We start from the raw sequence: 18,024 nt of genomic DNA on the forward strand, positions 1-18,024 counted from the left end.
GGAAGGGGGGACGGGTGGCAGTGCCTGGCTGCATGGAGCTAAACAATCAGTGAATGCATGAACTCAGTAGACAGATTCAACAAACAATGGTTCTGACTGGGCATGCTCCATATCATTCTCCACGCGTTTTCTCCTTCCTTCCCTCTCCTTCCTTCCTTCTTCTTCTTCTTCTTCTTCTTCTTCTTCTTCTTCTTCTTCTTCTTCCACGGTGTTTCCAGAACAACCGCGTCTCTTCTTCGAGTCAATTCTGAGGATCCTCAAGAGAATCATCACCGCGGAGCATTGCTCAGTCAGAGGACACAGAGAACACAGAGAACACAGAGGACGTGCGCGTACCTTCCTGCCTCTTGTCCTTCCGTGTTCATACTTCATATGGTGTCACCGTGGAATACTCGCTCTCCTTGCAGTCTCGAACACGAAGGAATCACAGGCATTGATCCGCCCCCCCCCAAAAAAAAATGCATAGGGAAAACAACAATTTACCCCGATGAAGATAAACACAGTCACAGACATCTTGCGCGGGAAAATGCGCGGCGCCTGATCTAGCCCTAGTAGGATATAGCTACCGGTTGCTGTCCAACTGTTTCGTTCAACGGAAAACTGGATTTAAATGTGTCGTTTTGGGGGACAAGGTAAAGCGACAGTAGATACATGAGAGGAAGGATAGCATTCTTAAATAGCAAGCAGAGTGTCTCGGAGAGAGAGAGAGAGAGAGAGAGAGAGAGAGAGAGAGAGAGAGAGAGAGAGAGAGAGGGGGGACTGGTGCTGTCCTTTCAGCACCACGGCATGCAGTCACACACCCGCATTCACCGTGCTGTCTATGAATATCGTTAACTGGTTCTACCAAAAACCACCACAACTAGGAAGTGAGTCTTTGTGTTGGATTCGGATTAGAAAGAATAAACAACACCCTTTTTTTTATCTTCTTCACCTTTTGGATTTAAACCACCATCCATTGTTGTGGATTTAAACCACCATCCATTGTTGTGGATTTAAACCACCATCCATTGTTGTGGATTTAAACCACCATCCATTGTTAATAATGGCATGCCATTGACTACACTGGCTATCATTTTGGATTTAAACGTTTTCCCTCCTGTAGGTCTTGTGGTTGATTTCCATGACAGGTTGTGGAAACATTGGGGCACCCGGTATAATCAGTGGGAATATGTGCTGATTAGTCCTATAGGCCTGCACTATTTAAGATATATAGCCTGCAACTATCAGCAGCCTAGCCGTATCTCTTCCCTCTTCCTCCCCTGGTAACCCCGGTTGCGTCCCCCCCCCCCTCCCACTGTGCTCATAGAGTTGCCGTTGTGATGCTGGGAACTTATTGGAGACATGCCTAAGGGACGCAATGGGCTTGAGCGACGAAAAGGATCGCATTGTGATAAACGTGGGAGGGACCAAGCACCAGACATACCGCGGTACCTTACGTACCCTGCCCGGTACCCGTTTATCCTGTCTGGCCGAACCCGACGCGCCTAGTCACTTCGACTGGGACGACAAACATGAGGAATTCTTTTTCGACCGCCACCCTGCCGTTTTCGCTCATATCCTTAACTATTACCGAACTGGTAAATTGCACTGCCCTGCCGATGTCTGCGGACCTCTTTACGAGGAGGAATTGGCATTCTGGGGCATCGATGAGACGGACGTGGAGCCTTGCTGCTGGATGACCTATAGCCAGCACCGGGAGGCGGAGGAAGCGCTTGATAGTTTCGGCGGGGGTGCCCTGCTCGACTTAACCAGTAATGATGATCAGGACCCGGAGGTCGTGACCGATCCGGGGGACGGGGTTGGTGATGAGGCAGATGAGATGACGAGGAGGCTGGCGCAGGGGGACTCTACCGACGTAAAGGCAAAGGGGCTATGGGGTCGTTGGCAGAAACGCATGTGGGCTCTGTTTGAAGACCCCTACTCTTCTAAATATGCAAGGGTGAGTAAGATAAATATTTCTCTACTGTCCATAATCTCTATTTTCCTTTCTAATTGTGATATTAAGCCTAATGATGGATATGCGGTTAATGATGAATGACAGATTTACAGATATGGTGATTGATAGAGGACTTCTAGCCATGTGATGTGGAGAGGGTCTGTGTGAGAGTGACCTTGAGATGGTAGGCTAGTCCACTCCCCAGGTATTCACCAGGGAGCTCTACAGCAGGAGAATGTTATTGTAACAGTCAGGTGGAAGGAATAAATGTTGACCAATGGATCCTAACTACTAGCCAGCCTACTTTCACCCCTAGACACAGATGATGTCAGCAAAAACCCCCCCAAAAAAACAGAGAAAGCCGAGTGTATCTCACCATGAGTATCATAACCCTTTCTTACTAAGCTGAGTCAAACCGTGCCAAGCTGAGCTGAGCTGTACTGACCTGTTTAATAAGCATCCACCATGGTTCCTGGAACAATGCTGGAAAGGACAAAATAAAATATCAAAGACAACACAGTTTGTCTACGGTTCAGGTTGGGACAATAGTGTGAAAAGGTACTACATGTGTTTGTGCCAAGAGCCTCCTGAACAGGAGAAAAGCTGACCTGGGATGTTTGTATTTATGTTGGTATTTAGTTTGGTTAAACAATGTCTATGAATCGTCCTGGACTAGCCTGGGGCCAGAACTGAATGTCTTAAAAATAAAATCTAATTTGTCACATACATTTTTTTTTTTTTTTACATTTTAGTCATTCAGCAGACGCTCTTACAGCGACACTACAGTAGTGAATTTCATACAATTCATGCATTTTTTTATTTTTTTTTGTACTGGCCCCCCGTGGGAATCAAACCCACAACCCTGGTGTTGCAAACACCATGCTCTACCAACTGAGCCACAGGGAAGGAATACGTAGAGATGGTTAGCAGATGTTAATGCGAGTGTAGCGAAATGCTTGTGCTTCTAGTTCCGACCGTGCAGTAATATCTAACAAGTAATCTAACAATTTCACAACAACTACCTTATACACACAAGTGTAAAAGAATGATTAGGAATATGTACATATAAATATATGGATGAGCGATGGCCGAACGGCATAGGCAAGATGCAGTAGATGGTATAGAGTACAGTATATACATATGAGATGAGTAATGTAGGGTATGTAAACATTATATAAAGTGGCATTGTTTAAAGTGGCTAGTGATACATTTATTACATCCAATTTTTAGTTATTAAAGTGGCTAGAGATTTGAGTCAGTATGTTGGCAGCAGCCACTCAATGTTAGTGATGGCTGTTTAACAGTCTGATGGCCTTGAGATAGAAGCTGTTTTTCAGTCTCTCGGTCCCAGCTTTGATGCACCTGTACTGACCTCGCCTTCTGGATGATAGCGGGGTGAACAGGCAGTGGCTCGGGTGGTTGTTGTCCTTGATGATCTTTTTGGCCTTCCTGTGACATCGGGTGGTGTAGGTGTCCTGGAGGGCAGGTAGTTTGCCCCCGGTGATGCGTTGTGCAGACCTCACTACCCTCTGGAGAGCCTTCCGGTTATGGGCGGAGCAGCTGCCGTACCAGGCGGTGATACAGCCCGACAGGATGCTCTCGATTGTGCATCTGTAAAGGTTTGTGAGTGCAAGCTGAATTTCTTCAGCCTCCTGAGGTTGAAGAGGAGCTGTTGCGCCTTCTTCACCACGCTGTCCGTGTGGGTGGACCATTTCAGTTTGTCCGTGATGTGTACGCCGAGGAACTTAAAGCTTTCCACACTTAGTGAGTGTGACAATGGCCATAGGAGTTGGCAAGACAGCACCAACCAAGCTACTCATGGACATGAGACTAGAATACCTGGGTGGGATGTGGACAGTTTGAGAATACCTGGGAGGTTGGTAGTTTGAGAATACCTGGGATGTTGGCAGTTTGAGAATACCTGGGAGGTTGGCAGTTTCAGAATACCTGGGATGTTGGCAGTTTGAGAATACCTGGGATGTTGGCAGTTTGAGAATACATGGGATGTTGGCAGTTTGAGAATACCTGGGATGTTGGCAGTTTGAGAATACATGGGATGTTGGCAGTTTGAGAATACCTGGGATGTTGGCAGTTTGAGAATACCTGGGATGTTGGCAGTTTGAGAATACATGGGATGTTGGCAGTTTGAGAATACCTGGGAGGTTGGCAGTTTGAGAATACATGGGATGTGGACAGTTTGAGAAATACCTGGGATGTTGGCAGTTTGAGAATACATGGGATGTGGACAGTGAGAATACCTGGGATGTTGGCAGTTTGAGAATACATGGGATGTTGGCAGTTTGAGAATACCTAGGACGTTGGCAGTTATTGTGGGTTAGAATACCTGGCTGGGTGGATACTGGCAGTTAGTGTGGGTTAGAATACCTGGCTGGGTGGATACTGGCAGTTAGTGTGGGTTAGAATACCTGGCTGGGTGGATACTGGCAGTTAGTGTTGGTTAGAATACCTGGCTGGGTGGATACTGGCAGTTAGTGTGGGTTAGAATACCTGGCTGGGTGGATACTGGCAGTTAGTGTTGGTTAGAATACCTGGCTGGATGGATATTGGCAGTTAGTGTGGGTTAGAATACCTGGCTGGGTGGATACTGGCAGTTAGTGTGGGTTAGAATACCTGGCTGGGTGGATACTGGCAGTTAGTGTGGGTTAGAATACCTGGCTGGGTGGATATTGGCAGTTAGTGTGGGTTAGAATACCTGGCTGGGTGGATATTGGCAGTTAGTGTGGGTTATAATACCTGGCTGGGTGGATACTGGCTGTGTTGGTTAGAATACCTGGCTGGGTGGATATTGGCAGTTAGTGTGGGTTAGAATACCTGGCTGGGTGGATACTGGCAGTTAGTGTTGGTTAGAATACCTGGCTGGGTGGATACTGGCTGTGTTGGTTAGAATACCTGGCTGGGTGGATACTGGCAGTTAGTGTGGGTTAGAATACCTGGCTGGGTGGATACTGGCTGTGTTGGTTAGAATACCTGGCTGGGTGGATACTGGCAGTTAGTGTGGGTTAGAATACCTGGCTGGGTGGATACTGGCTGTGTTGGTTAGAATACCTGGCTGGGTGGATACTGGCAGTTAGTGTGGGTTAGAATACCTGGCTGGGTGGATACTGGCTGTGTTGGTTAGAATACCTGGCTGGGTGGATACTGGCAGTTAGTGTGGGTTAGAATACCTGGCTGGGTGGATACTGGCAGTTAGTGTGGGTTAGAATACCTGGCTGGGTGGATACTGGCAGTTAGTGTGGGTTAGAATACCTGGCTGGGTGGATACTGGCTGTGTTGGTTAGAATACCTGGCTGGGTGTATATTGGCAGTTAGTGTGGGTTCGAATACCTGGCTGGGTGGATATTGGCAGTTAGTGTGGGTTCGAATACCTGGCTGGGTGGATACTGGCAGTTAGTGTGGGTTAGAATACCTGGCTGGGTGGATACTGGCTGTGTTGGTTAGAATACCTGGCTGGGTGGATATTGGCTGTGTTGGTTAGAATACCTGGCTGGGTGGATATTGGCAGTTAGTGTGGGTTAGAATACCTGGCTGGGTGGATATTGGCAGTTAGTGTGGGTTAGAATACCTGGCTGGGTGGATACTGGCAGTTAGTGTGGGTTAGAATACCTGGCTGGGTGGATACTGGCAGTTAGTGTGGGTTAGAATACCTGGCTGGGTGGATACTGGCTGTGTTGGTTAGAATACCTGGCTGGGTGGATACTGGCAGTTAGTGTGGGTTAGAATACCTGGCTGGGTGGATACTGGCAGTTAGTGTGGGTTAGAATACCTGGCTGGGTGGATACTGGCAGTTAGTGTGGGTTAGAATACCTGGCTGGGTGGATACTGGCAGTTAGTGTGGGTTAGAATACCTGGCTGGGTGGATACTGGCAGTTAGTGTGGGTTATAATACCTGGCTGGGTGGATACTGGCAGTTAGTGTGGGTTAGAATACCTGGCTGGGTGGATACTGGCTGTGTTGGTTAGAATACCTGGCTGGGTGGATACTGGCAGTTAGTGTGGGTTAGAATACCTGGCTGGGTGGATACTGGCAGTTAGTGTGGGTTAGAATACCTGGCTGGGTGGATACTGGCAGTTAGTGTGGGTTAGAATACCTGGCTGGGTGGATACTGGCTGTGTTGGTTAGAATACCTGGCTGGGTGGATACTGGCTGTGTTGGTTAGAATACCTGGCTGGGTGGAGACTGGCTGTGTTGGTTAGAATACCTGGCTGGGTGGATACTGGCTGTGTTGGTTAGAATACCTGGCTGGGTGGATACTGGCAGTGTTGGTTAGAATACCTGGCTGGGTGGATACTGGCTGTGTTGGTTAGAATACCTGGCTGGGTGGAGACTGGCTGTGTTGGTTAGAATACCTGGCTGGGTGGATACTGGCAGTGTGTTGGTTAGAATACCTGGCTGGGTGGATACTGGCATGTGTTGGTTAGAATACCTGGCTGGGTGGATACTGGCTGTGTTGGTTAGAATACCTGGCTGGGTGGATACTGGCGTGTGTTGGTTAGAATACCTGGCTGGGTGGATACTGGCAGATGTTGGTTAGAATACCTGGCTGGGTGGATACTGGCAGTAGTGTGGGTTAGAATACCTGGCTGGGTCGAGACTGGCTGTGTTGGTTAGAATACCTGGCTGGGTGGATACTGGCAGTTAGTGTGGGTTAGAATACCTGGCTGGGTGGATACTGGCAGTTAGTGTGGGTTAGAATACCTGGCTGGGTGGATACTGGCAGTTAGTGTGGGTTAGAATACCTGGCTGGGTGTATACTGGCAGTTAGTGTGGGTTAGAATACCTGGCTGGGTGGATATTGGCAGTTAGTGTTGGTTAGAATACCTGGCTGGGTGGATATTGGCTGTGTGGGTTAGAATACCTGTCTGGGTGGATATTGGCAGTTAGTGTGGGTTAAAATACCTGGCTGGGTAGATACTGGCAGTTAGTGTGGGTTCGAATACCTGGCTGGGTGGATACTGGCTGTGTTGGTTAGTATACCTGGCTGGGTGGATACTGGCTGTGTTGGTTAGAATACCTGGCTGGGTGGATACTGGCTGTGTTGGTTAGAATACCTGGCTGGGTGGATACTGGCTGTGTTGGTTAGAATACCTGGCTGGGTGGATACTGGCTGTGTTGGTTAGAATACCTGGCTGGGTGGATACTGGCTGTGTTGGTTAGAATACCTGGCTGGGTGGATACTGGCAGTTAGTGTGGGTTAGAATACCTGGCTGGGTGGATATTGGCAGTTAGTGTGGGTTAGAATACCTGGCTGGGTGGATACTGGCAGTTAGTGTGGGTTAGAATACCTGGCTGGGTGGATACTGGCAGTTAGTGTGGGTTAGAATACCTGGCTGGGTGGATACTGGCAGTTAGTGTGGGTTAGAATACCTGGCTGGGTGGATATTGGCAGTTAGTGTGGGTTAGAATACCTGGCTGGGTGGATACTGGCTGTGTGGGTTAGAATACCTGGCTGGGTGGATACTGGCAGTTAGTGTGGGTTAGAATACCTGGCTGGGTGGATACTGGCTGTGTGGGTTAGAATACCTGGCTGGGTGGATACTGGCTGTGTGGGTTAGAATACCTGGCTGGGTGGATATTGGCTGTGTGGGTTAAATAGGTCAGGTCAGCATGTTAAGTAAACCAGATCTTTAGCACCAGCAGCAGTTGGCAGTATCTGATGGCAGACCTCCAGACTGACATAGTACACAGTTTGCTGCTCCACGGTTGGCAAGATGAGGTTCTTGGACCTGTTATTACGGGCAGGCTTCCATCTGGCCTGGTCCTATGGTCCTCCATGGTGGTGATAGTGAAACGAGTTTGCACCCTAAAACATTTTGGTAACATTTTATTTGAAGCATTATAACTTGTAAGTTAGGCCTGCTGGTATAATGCATTATAACTTGTTGTAAGTAAAGCCTGCTGGTATAATGCATTATAACTTGTTGTAAGTAAAGCCTGCTGGTATAATGCATTATAACTTGTTGTAAGTAAAGCCTGCTGGTATAATGCATTATAACTTGTTGTATGTAAAGCCTGCTGGTATAATGCATTATAACTTGTTGTATGTAAAGCCTGCTGGTATAATGCATTATAACTTGTTGTAAGTAAAGCCTGCTGGTATAATGCATTATAACTTGTTGTAAGTAAAGCCTGCTGGTATAATGCATTATAACTTGTTGTAAGTAAAGTCTGCTGGTATAATGCATTATAACTTGCTGTAAGTAAAGCCTGCTGGTATAATGCATTATAACTTGCTGTAAGTAAAGCCTGCTGGTATAATGCATTATAACTCGTTGTAAGTAAAGTCTGCTGGTATAATGCATTATATCTTGCTGTAAGTATGTATGAAATCATATACTAATTTTAATGAGGCTTGTAAGTTACTGTATCAACATTTGAATTGAGTGAAAATGGCTGGTATAGTCAGGATGATTATTAGATGATTATAAGACATTATAAAAGATCATACATGCTCATGACAAGTCTAACAATGGATTTTATCACTCACTATAAAAGTACGAGTTATTACAGGTCCAGAATACACAACACCGTTAAGATCAGAAATACAGTTGATTATTAATTGAGTAACCGTTCAGATTGCAGTTGTTGATTGATTGTTTATGCCTGACTGGCTCTTGTTGTGTGGTAGACAGGGAAGACAAGTTGATTGGTGAGAGTGGTGAATATCATTAAACAGAGTGAAATGCGTAGCATCTCGTCCTCAAGTTTTTGTTTTATTCTAAAATGAGTTTCACATAACTCTTATTAACTCGGACCGTTGTCTAAAATCCCAACCACCGGAAACCATTCAGAGCTGCCATACATTTCAGTGTGAGAGCCACATATTTCATTGAAAGCTATATATTTAATTGTGAAAGTCAATAAGCCATACATTTCAGTGTGAGCAAGACAGGACCTCAGTAGTGAATTTTGACAGAGCTTTATGGAGAACAGAATATAATTGACTAGATCACAGTGTCTCTTAATTATAGGCAGTATTCAGCTAGATTCAGATTCAGAATTCTGTGTGGTTCAGATTCAGATTCAGAATTCTGTGTGGTTAAGATTCAGATTCAGAATTCTATGTGGTTCAGATTCAGATTCAGAATTCTGTGTGGTTCAGATTCAGATTCAGAATTCCGTGTGGTTAAGGTTCAGATTCAGAATTCTATGTGGTTCAGATTCAGAATCAGAATTCCGTGTGGTTCAGATTCAGATTCAGATTTCTGTTTGATTCAGGTTTGATTCAGATTCAGATGTGATTCAGGTTCACATTGTAATGAAGTAGGGCAAGGTTTGACAGAGCTCTATGAAGCACGGCATGTGGTTAATTATTCCAAGTGTTAATTACAGACTGTAGTATTCACAGCGGACACATCACGTGACAGTGGAACAACCCCCCATATCACTCTCTCTGTTGTCACTCATTTATCTATTTTATTTAACCTTTATTTAACTAGGTTAAGTCATAGTGAACATCAACTAGGATTAGCCAACCAGGGTAAGAACATAGAAATAGAATCTAGTCATTATCTAGTCTTTCTACTTCTATGGGCAAAACAACCCTGGTCGTCACCATAGAGGACAAAGCAACCCTGGTCGTCACCATAGAGGACAAAACAACCCTGGTCGTCACCATAGAGGACAAAACAACCCTGGTCGTCACCATAGAGGGCAAAACAACCCTGGTCGTCACCATAGAGGACAAAACAACCCTGGTCGTCACCATAGAGGACAAAACAACCCTGGTCGTCACCATAGAGGACAAAACAACCCTGGTCGTCACCATAGAGGACAAAACAACCCTGGTCGTCACCATAGAGGACAAACAACCCTGGTCGTCACCATAGAGGACAAAACAACCCTGGTCGTCACCATAGAGGACAAAACAACCCTGGTCGTCACCATAGAGGACAAAGCAACCCTGGTCGTCACCATAGAGGACAAAACAACCCTGATCGTCACCATTGAGGACAAAACAACCCTGGTCGTCACCATAGAGGGCAAAACAACCCTGGTCGTCACCATAGAGGACAAAACAACCCTGGTCGTCACCATAGAGGACAAAACAACCCTGGTCGTCACCATAGAGGACAAAACAACCCTGGTCGTCACCATAGAGGACAAAACAACCCTGGTCGTCACCATAGAGGACAAAAAAACCTGGTCGTCACCATTGAGGACCAAACAACCCTGGTCGTCACCATAGAGGACAAAACAACCCTGGTCGTCACCATAGAGGACAAAACAACCCTGGTCGTCACCATAGAGGACAAAACAACCCTGATCGTCACCATTGAGGACAAAACAACCCTGGTCGTCACCATTGAGGACAAAACAACCCTGGTCGTCACCATAGAGGACAAAACAACCCTGGTCGTCACCATAGAGGACAAAACAACCCTGATCGTCACCATAGAGGGCAAAACAACCCTGGTCGTCACCATAGAGGACAAAACAACCCTGGTCGTCACCATAGAGGACAAAAAAACCTGGTCGTCACCATTGAGGACCAAACAACCCTGGTCGTCACCATAGAGGACAAAACAACCCTGGTCGTCACCATAGAGGACAAAACAACCCTGGTCGTCACCATAGAGGACAAAACAACCCTGGTCGTCACCATAGAGGACAAAAAACCCTGGTCGTCACCATAGAGGACAAAACAACCCTGGTCGTCACCATAGAGGACAAAACAACCCTAGTCGTCACCATAGAGGACAAAACAACCCTGATCGACCCTGATCGTCAAAAAACATAAAGCATACAACCTGTTTGCAACAAGGCACTCAAGTAATACTGCAAAACATATGGCAAAGAAATTAACTTTATATCCTAGCAGTACTATTTACTTCACTGAGAGTGAAGCTGATACTGTATATAACATTTTGCCATTTTACAGCCTTATTCTAAAACGGATTAAATATGTTTTTTTCCCTTCTCATTAATCTACACACACTACCCCATAATGACATCACAATACCCCATAATGACATCACAATACGCCATAATGACATCACAATACCCCATAATGACATCACAATACCCCATAATGACAAAACCAAAAACAGGTTTTTAGAAATGTTTGCAAATGTATTAGAAAATAAAAAAATGAAATACCTTATTTACATAGTCAAAGGGTCTGAATACTCTCTGAAGGCACCGTATATACAAAAGTATGTGGACACCCATTTAAATGAGTGGATTCGGCTATTTCAGCCACTCCCATTGATGACAGGTGTATAAATCGAGCACACAGACATGCAATCTCCATTGACAAACATTGGCAGTAGAATGGCCCGTACTGAAGAGCTCAGTGACTTTCAACGTGGCACCGTCATAGGATGCCATCTTTCCAACAAGTCAGTTCGTCAAATTTCTGCCCTGCTAGAGCTGCTCCTCGGTCAACTGTAAGTGCTGGTATTGTGAAGTGGAAACGTCTAGGAGCAACAACGGCTCAGCCACGAAGTGGTAGGCTACACAAGCTCACTGAACGGAACTGCCGAGTGCCGAAGCGAGTAACGTGTAAAAATCACCTGTCCTCGGTTGCAACACTTTCTACCGAGTACGAAACTGCCTTTGGAAAGCAACGTCAGCACAAGAACTGTTTGTGAAATGTGTTTCCATGGCCAAGCAGCCGCACACAAGCCTAAGATCACCATGCGCAATGCCAAGCGTCGGCTGGAGTGGTGTAAAGCTCGCCACCATTGAACTCTGGAGCAGTGGAAACAAGTTCTCTGGAGTGATGAATTACGCTTCACCATCTGGCAGTCCGACGGACGAATCTGGGTTTGGCGGATGCCAGGAGAACGAAACCTGCCCCAATGCTTAGTGACAACTGTAAAGTTTGGTGGAGGAGGAATAACGGTCGGAGGCTGTTTTTCATGGTTTGGGCCCCTTGCATACAGTGAGATTCTAGATGATTCTGTGCTTCCAACTTTGTGGAAACAGTTTGGGAAGGCCGTTTCCTGTCTCATCATGACAATACCCCCGTGCACTTCAACCCCATGTGAACACCTTTGGGATTAAATGGAACGCCGACTGCGAGCCAGGCCTAATCGCCCAACATCAGTGCTTGACCTCCCCAAAGTTCCAACATCTAGTAGAAAGCTTTCCCAGAAGAGTGGAGGCTGAGCAGCAAAGGGGAGGACCAACTCCATATTAATGCCCATGATTTTGGAATGAGATGTTCGACAAGCACATACTTTTGGTCATGTCATGTATAAGTGCATTTATCTAAATACTTATGACACCTTCAAATGGAGGGGACTAGATACATAAAGTGCTTTCAATTGTAAATGGTTAAACAGATTTGTATGAAAATATGTATGAAAATACCCTCAGTTAAAAGATGACATTCTGGGCAGTCGGTTCATATAAAATCCAAAATGCCAAATTAAACGTTTTAGTTTCACTGCCAAAATAAATCCGTAGGGGGGTGTATGTGTCTACGAGATGATAAACTATATGGGTTAGTACTGAGCATCTGTTAGCACTGAGCATCTGTTAGCACTGAGCCTCTGTTAACACTGAGCCTCTGTTGCTGTGGCAGAATGAGGGCTAGCACTGAGCATCTGTTAGCACTGAGCCTCTGTTGCTGTGGCAGAATGAGGGCTAGCACTGAGCATCTGTTAACACTGAGCCTCTGTTGCTGTGGCAGAATGAGGGCTAGCACTGAGCATCTGTTAGCACTGAGCCTCTGTTAACACTGAGCCTCTGTTGCTGTGGCAGAATGAGGGCTAGCACTGAGCATCTGTTAGCACTGAGCCTCTGTTGCTGTGGAAGAGAGGCAGGAGGACATCACAGGGAATGAGGGATTGTCCGAAATACTGTAGCACCCTATTCCCCATATAGTGCACTACTTTGGAACAAAGCCCTGGTGAAAAGGAGTGCAATATATAGGTAATGGTGTGCCATTTTGGATGTAACTGAAGTTTGCTACAACGAAAGCGACCGATGAAAAAAGCCTTGGTTTCATTTGACAGCACGGATAGTGTTACAGATTATGCTGTACCCAGTCCACTGTTCAGAAACAGGAGCATGGCCTGCTTTACATTGAAACAGCCTTTGAACAGCAATACAGATCCAAAGAGTGACATGTTTGTCAACAAAAGGTTTCTAATGGTTTGTTTGTCATTTCTTTCAGAGGAAGTGTGTGGTTGACTGTTTCAGGATTGAAATTGTACTTTGTCTCTTGGGGGGTGACTGATATCTTTGACAATTGTCGGGGAGACACATTGATTTTTCAGTTGTTTTTGGTGGACCTGGCTGATTTGTTTGAGTTCTGATGGTGGACCTGGCTGATTTGTTTCAGTTCTGATGGTGGACCTGGCTGATTTGTTTCAGTTCTGATGGTGGGCCTGGCTGATTTGTTTCAGTTCTGATGGTGGACCTGGCTGATTTGATTCAGTTCTGATGGTGGGCCTGGCTGATTTGTTTCAGTTCTGATGGTGGGCCTGGCTGATTTGATTCAGTTCTGATGGTGGGCCTGGCTGATTTGTTTCAGTTCTGATGGTGGACCTGGCTGCTTTGTTTCAGTTCTGATGGTGGACCTGGCTGATTTGTTTCAGTTCTGATGGTGGGCCTGGCTGATTTGTTTCAGTTCTGATGGTGGACCTGGCTGATTTGTTTCAGTTCTGATGGTGGGCCTGGCTGATTTGTTTCAGTTCTGATGGTGGACCTGGCTGATTTGATTCAGTTCTGATGGTGGGCCTGGCTGATTTGTTTCAGTTCTGATGGTGGGCCTGGCTGATTTGATTCAGTTCTGATGGTGGGCCTGGCTGATTTGTTTCAGTTCTGATGGTGGGCCTGGCTGATTTGTTTCAGTTCTGATGGTGGACCTGGCTGATTTGTTTCAGTTCTGATGGTGGGCCTGGCTGATTTGTTTCAGTTCTGATGGTGGACCTGGCTGATTTGTTTCAGTTCTGATGGTGGACCTGGCTGATTTGTTTCAGTTCTGATGGTGGACCTGGCTGATTTGATTCAGTTCTGATGGTGGGCCTGGCTGATTTGTTTCAGTTCTGATGGTGGGCCTGGCTGATTTGTTTCAGTTCTGATGGTGGACCTGGCTGATTTGTTTCAGTTCTGATGGTGGACCTGGCTGATTTGTTTCAGTTCTGATGGTGGACCTGGCTGATTTGTTTCAGTTCTGATGGTGGACCTGGCTGATTTGTTTCAGTTCTGATGGTGGGCCTGGCTGATTTGTTTCAGTTCTGATGGTGGACCTGGCTGATTTGATTCAGTTCTGATGGTGGGCCTGGCTGATTTGTTTCAGTTCTGATGGTGGACCTGGCTGATTTGTTTCAGTTCTGATGGTGGACCTGGCTGATTTGTTTCAGTTCTGATGGTGGACCTGGCTGATTTGTTTCAGTTCTGATGGTGGGCCTGGCTGATTTGTTTCAGTTCTGATGGTGGACCTGGCTGATTTGATTCAGTTCTTATGGTGGGCCTGGCTGATTTGTTTCAGTTCTGATGGTGGACCTGGCTGATTTGTTTCAGTTCTGATGGTGGACCTGGCTGATTTGTTTCAGTTCTGATGGTGGACCTGGCTGATTTGATTCAGTTCTGATGGTGGGCCTGGCTGATTTGTTTCAGTTCTGATGGTGGGCCTGGCTGATTTGTTTCAGTTCTGATGGTGGACCTGGCTGATTTGATTCAGTTCTGATGGTGGACCTGGCTCATTTGTTTCAGTTCTGTTATAACTGTTTGTGATGGATAACAATGAGTCAGACAGAATGGATAGGATGCCCAGAAGACTAACTAGGGGTGCTTCCCAAATAGCAGCCTATTCCCTATATAGTGCACTACTTTTGACCAGGGCCCATAGAGTTCTGGTCAAAAGTAACATACTATGTAAGGAATAGGGTGCCATTTGGGACACAGCCAGTTTTCCAGTCAAATTACCTTGGTCTGAATGTCACGTCCTGACCATAGTAAGATGTGATTTTCTATGGTACAGTAGGTCAGGGCGTGACAGGGGGTGTTTTGTGTTTTTCTATGTTTTCTATTTCTATGTTTAAGTTCTGGTTGTTCTATTTCTATGTTTTTTTTGTTGGGTTGATCTCCAATTGGAGGCAGCTGGTCCTCGTTGCCTCCAATTGGAGATCATATTTAAGTAGGGGTTTTCTTCCTGGGTTTTTGTGGGTTATTATCTTTTGAGTAGTGTCTGTTTCTCTCTGCGTCACGGTTTGTTGTTTTTGTAAATTCAGTTATTTTTGTATTGCAAAAGTTTCACGAATTTAATAAAATGTGGAACTACAACCACGCTGCACTTTGGTCCGATCCTTTCGACAGCCGTGACACTGAAGGGGTTTGTCCGTTCCAGTCAAATTACCTTGGTCTGAAGGGGTTTGTCCGTTCCTGTCAAATTACCTTGGTCTGAAGGGGTTTGTCTGTTCCAGTCAAATTACCTTGGTCTGAAGGGATTTATCCGTTCCAGTCAAATTGCCTTGGTCTGAATGTCACGTCCTGACCATAGTAAGATGTGATTTTCTATGGTAGAGTAGGTCAGGGCGTGACAGGGGGTGTTTTGTGTTTTTCTATGTTTTCTATTTCTATGTTTAAGTTCTAGTTGTTCTATTTCTGTTTTTTTTTGGGGGGGGGGTTGATCTCCAATTGGAGATCCTTTCGACAGCCGTGACAGAATAACCCACCATAAAAGGACCAAGGAGCGTGGAAGAGAATGGACCTGGGAGGAAGTTCTGGACGGCAAGGGATCCTGGACATGGGAGGAGATCCAGGCTGGATGGGATCGCCTTCCATGGGAACAGGTGGAGGCAGCGAGAGCAGAGCGGCGACGAGAGGAGGCACGATACCAACGGCGAGGCAAGTGCAAGAGGCAGCCCCAAAACATTTTGTTGGGTGGGGCACATGGGGAGATTGGCAGAGTCAGGTTGGAGGCCTGTGCCAACTCCCCATGCTTACTGTGGGGGGCGAGTGACCGAGCAAGCACCATGTTATGCTGAGATACGCACTGTGTCGCCAGTGCGCAGCTACAGCCCGGTGCGCTCGGTGCAAGCTCCTCACAGGTGAGGTGCTAGAGTTGGCATTCAGCCTGGAAGGAGTATGCCTGCTCAGCGTTCCTGATCTCCGGTGCGTCTTCTCGGCCCAGGTTATCCTCCGCCAGCTCTACGCACGGTAACCCCAGTTCGCCAACATAAACCTGTGCAACCTGTCACAACGCCTCGAGCTTGTCGGGCTACGGAGGTTATCCAGCCAGGACGGGTTGTGCCAGCCATAAGCTCCAGACCTCCAGTGTGCCTCCACGGCCCAGTATACCCTGTGCCTGCTCTGCGCACCTGGCCTCCGGCGAAGCTCTCCAGTCCGGAGACTCCAGCGACGTTCCCTAGTCTGGAACTGCCAGCGACGTTCCCTAGTCCGGTGAGCCCTATTCCAGCTCCACGAATGAAGCCTCCAGTGATGATCTATGGTCCGAAGCCTGTAGAGATGATCCATGGCAAGAAGCCTGTAGGGATGATCCATGGCACGGAGCCTGCAGTGACGGCCTACAGTCCGGAACCTCCTGAGATGGCCTACAGTCCGGAGCCTCCAGCGACGCTCCCTAGTACGAAACCTCCAGCGACAGCCTGCAGCCCAGAGTCTTCAGCGACGGCCTGCAGCCCAGAACCTCCAGCGGCGGCCTGCAGCCCAGAACCTCCAGCAATGATCTACAGTCCGGTTCTTTCGACGACGATCCACGGTCCGGTGGTAATAAAGCAGAAGGATCAGCGGGTGGAGCGGGGATTACACCCCGAACCGGAGCCGCCTCCTCTGCTGGAGGTTAAGGTTATGTGGACTGCATTTGAGCCGCCATAGACAATTGTCACCCTCCCTACCCTCCCTTTTGTTTTGTGGTTTGTTTTGTTGTTTTAGGTGCATTTGGAGTCTGCACCTTTGGGGGGGGGGTAATGTCACGTCCTGACCATAGTAAGATGTGATTTTCTATGGTAGAGTAGGTCAGGGCGTGACAGGGGCTGTTTTGTGTTTTTCTATGTTTTCTATTTCTATGTTTAAGTTCTAGTTGTTCTATTTCTATGTTGTTTTCTTTGGGTTGATCTCCAATTGGAGGCAGCTGGTCCTCGTTGCCTCTAATTGGAGATCATATTTAAGTAGGGGTTTTCTTCCTGGGTTTTTGTGGGTTATTATCTTTTGAGTAGTGTAACGGCTGTCTACGGAAGAAGTGGACCAAAATGCGGCGGAGTTAGGGTTCGTCATTTTTAATGTTACGAACACTATGCAATTAACAAAACAACAAAACTGACAGCCAACACAGTCCTGTCAGGTGCAACAACAGTGACAAGCACAATTACCCACACCAGACAACGGAAACGTAGGCAACTTATGTGTGACTCCCAATCAACCACAACCCTCTACAGCTGTGCTTGATTGGAAGTCACACGGCCAAAATTAAATGAAACAATAAAACACTTACTCCCTTCTGCCACGTCCTGACCCAACTACACCCTCTACTGGTCAGGACGTGACAGTACCCCCCCCCTCAAGGTGCAGACCCCGGGATGCACCTAAAAAAGGAAAACACAAAAAAATCCCCAACAAAAAGGAACACCTAAACAATAAGGGAGGGAAGGGAGGGTGGCTGCCGTCACCGACGGCACTGTGCTACACCCTCCCTCCCCAACCCACCTATCCTGGAGGTGGCTCAGGTGCAGGACGTGGACCTCGCTCCACCTTCGGCGTCGCCCACTCTGTTGGCGCCCGATCGCTGCGCCGGGCAGACGGGCCACTCGGGCTGACCCTGGCAGACGGACCACTCGGGCTGGGTCGGAAGGCATGCGGGCCACTCGGGCTGGGCCGGAAGGCATGCGGGCCACTTGGGCTGGGCCGGAAGGCATGCGGGCCACTCGGGCTGGGCCGGAAGGCATGCGGGCCACTCGGGCTGGGCCGGAAGGCATGCGGGCCACTCGGGCTGGGCCGGAGGGCATGCGGGCCACTCGGGCTGGGCCGGAGGGCATGCGGGCCACTCGGGCTGGGCCGGAGGGCAGGAGGGCCACTCGGGCTGGGCCGGAGGGCAGGAGGGCCACTCGGGCTGGACCGGAGGGCAGGAGGACCACTCGGGCTGGACCGGAGGGCAG

General features: G+C 47.5%; 1 protein-coding gene across 2 annotated transcripts in view; it reads left to right on the forward strand.

Annotated features, from left to right (window-relative positions):
* Window positions 1-474: 474 nt before the first annotated feature.
* The window catches only part of LOC106593086 (potassium voltage-gated channel subfamily C member 1), an 80,702-nt gene continuing 63,152 nt past the window's right edge, over window positions 475-18,024 (forward strand). For both annotated transcript variants that reach the window (XM_045688662.1, XM_045688663.1), the window contains exon 1: window positions 475-1,939. In XM_045688662.1, coding sequence (XP_045544618.1) covers window positions 1,358-1,939 — 582 coding nt within the window. In that variant the 5' untranslated portion in view covers window positions 475-1,357. The remainder of the gene's footprint in view (window positions 1,940-18,024) is intronic.

The sequence above is a fragment of the Salmo salar genome, chromosome ssa10 (assembly GCF_905237065.1).
Source record: "Salmo salar chromosome ssa10, Ssal_v3.1, whole genome shotgun sequence".
NCBI lineage: Eukaryota > Metazoa > Chordata > Actinopteri > Salmoniformes > Salmonidae > Salmo > Salmo salar.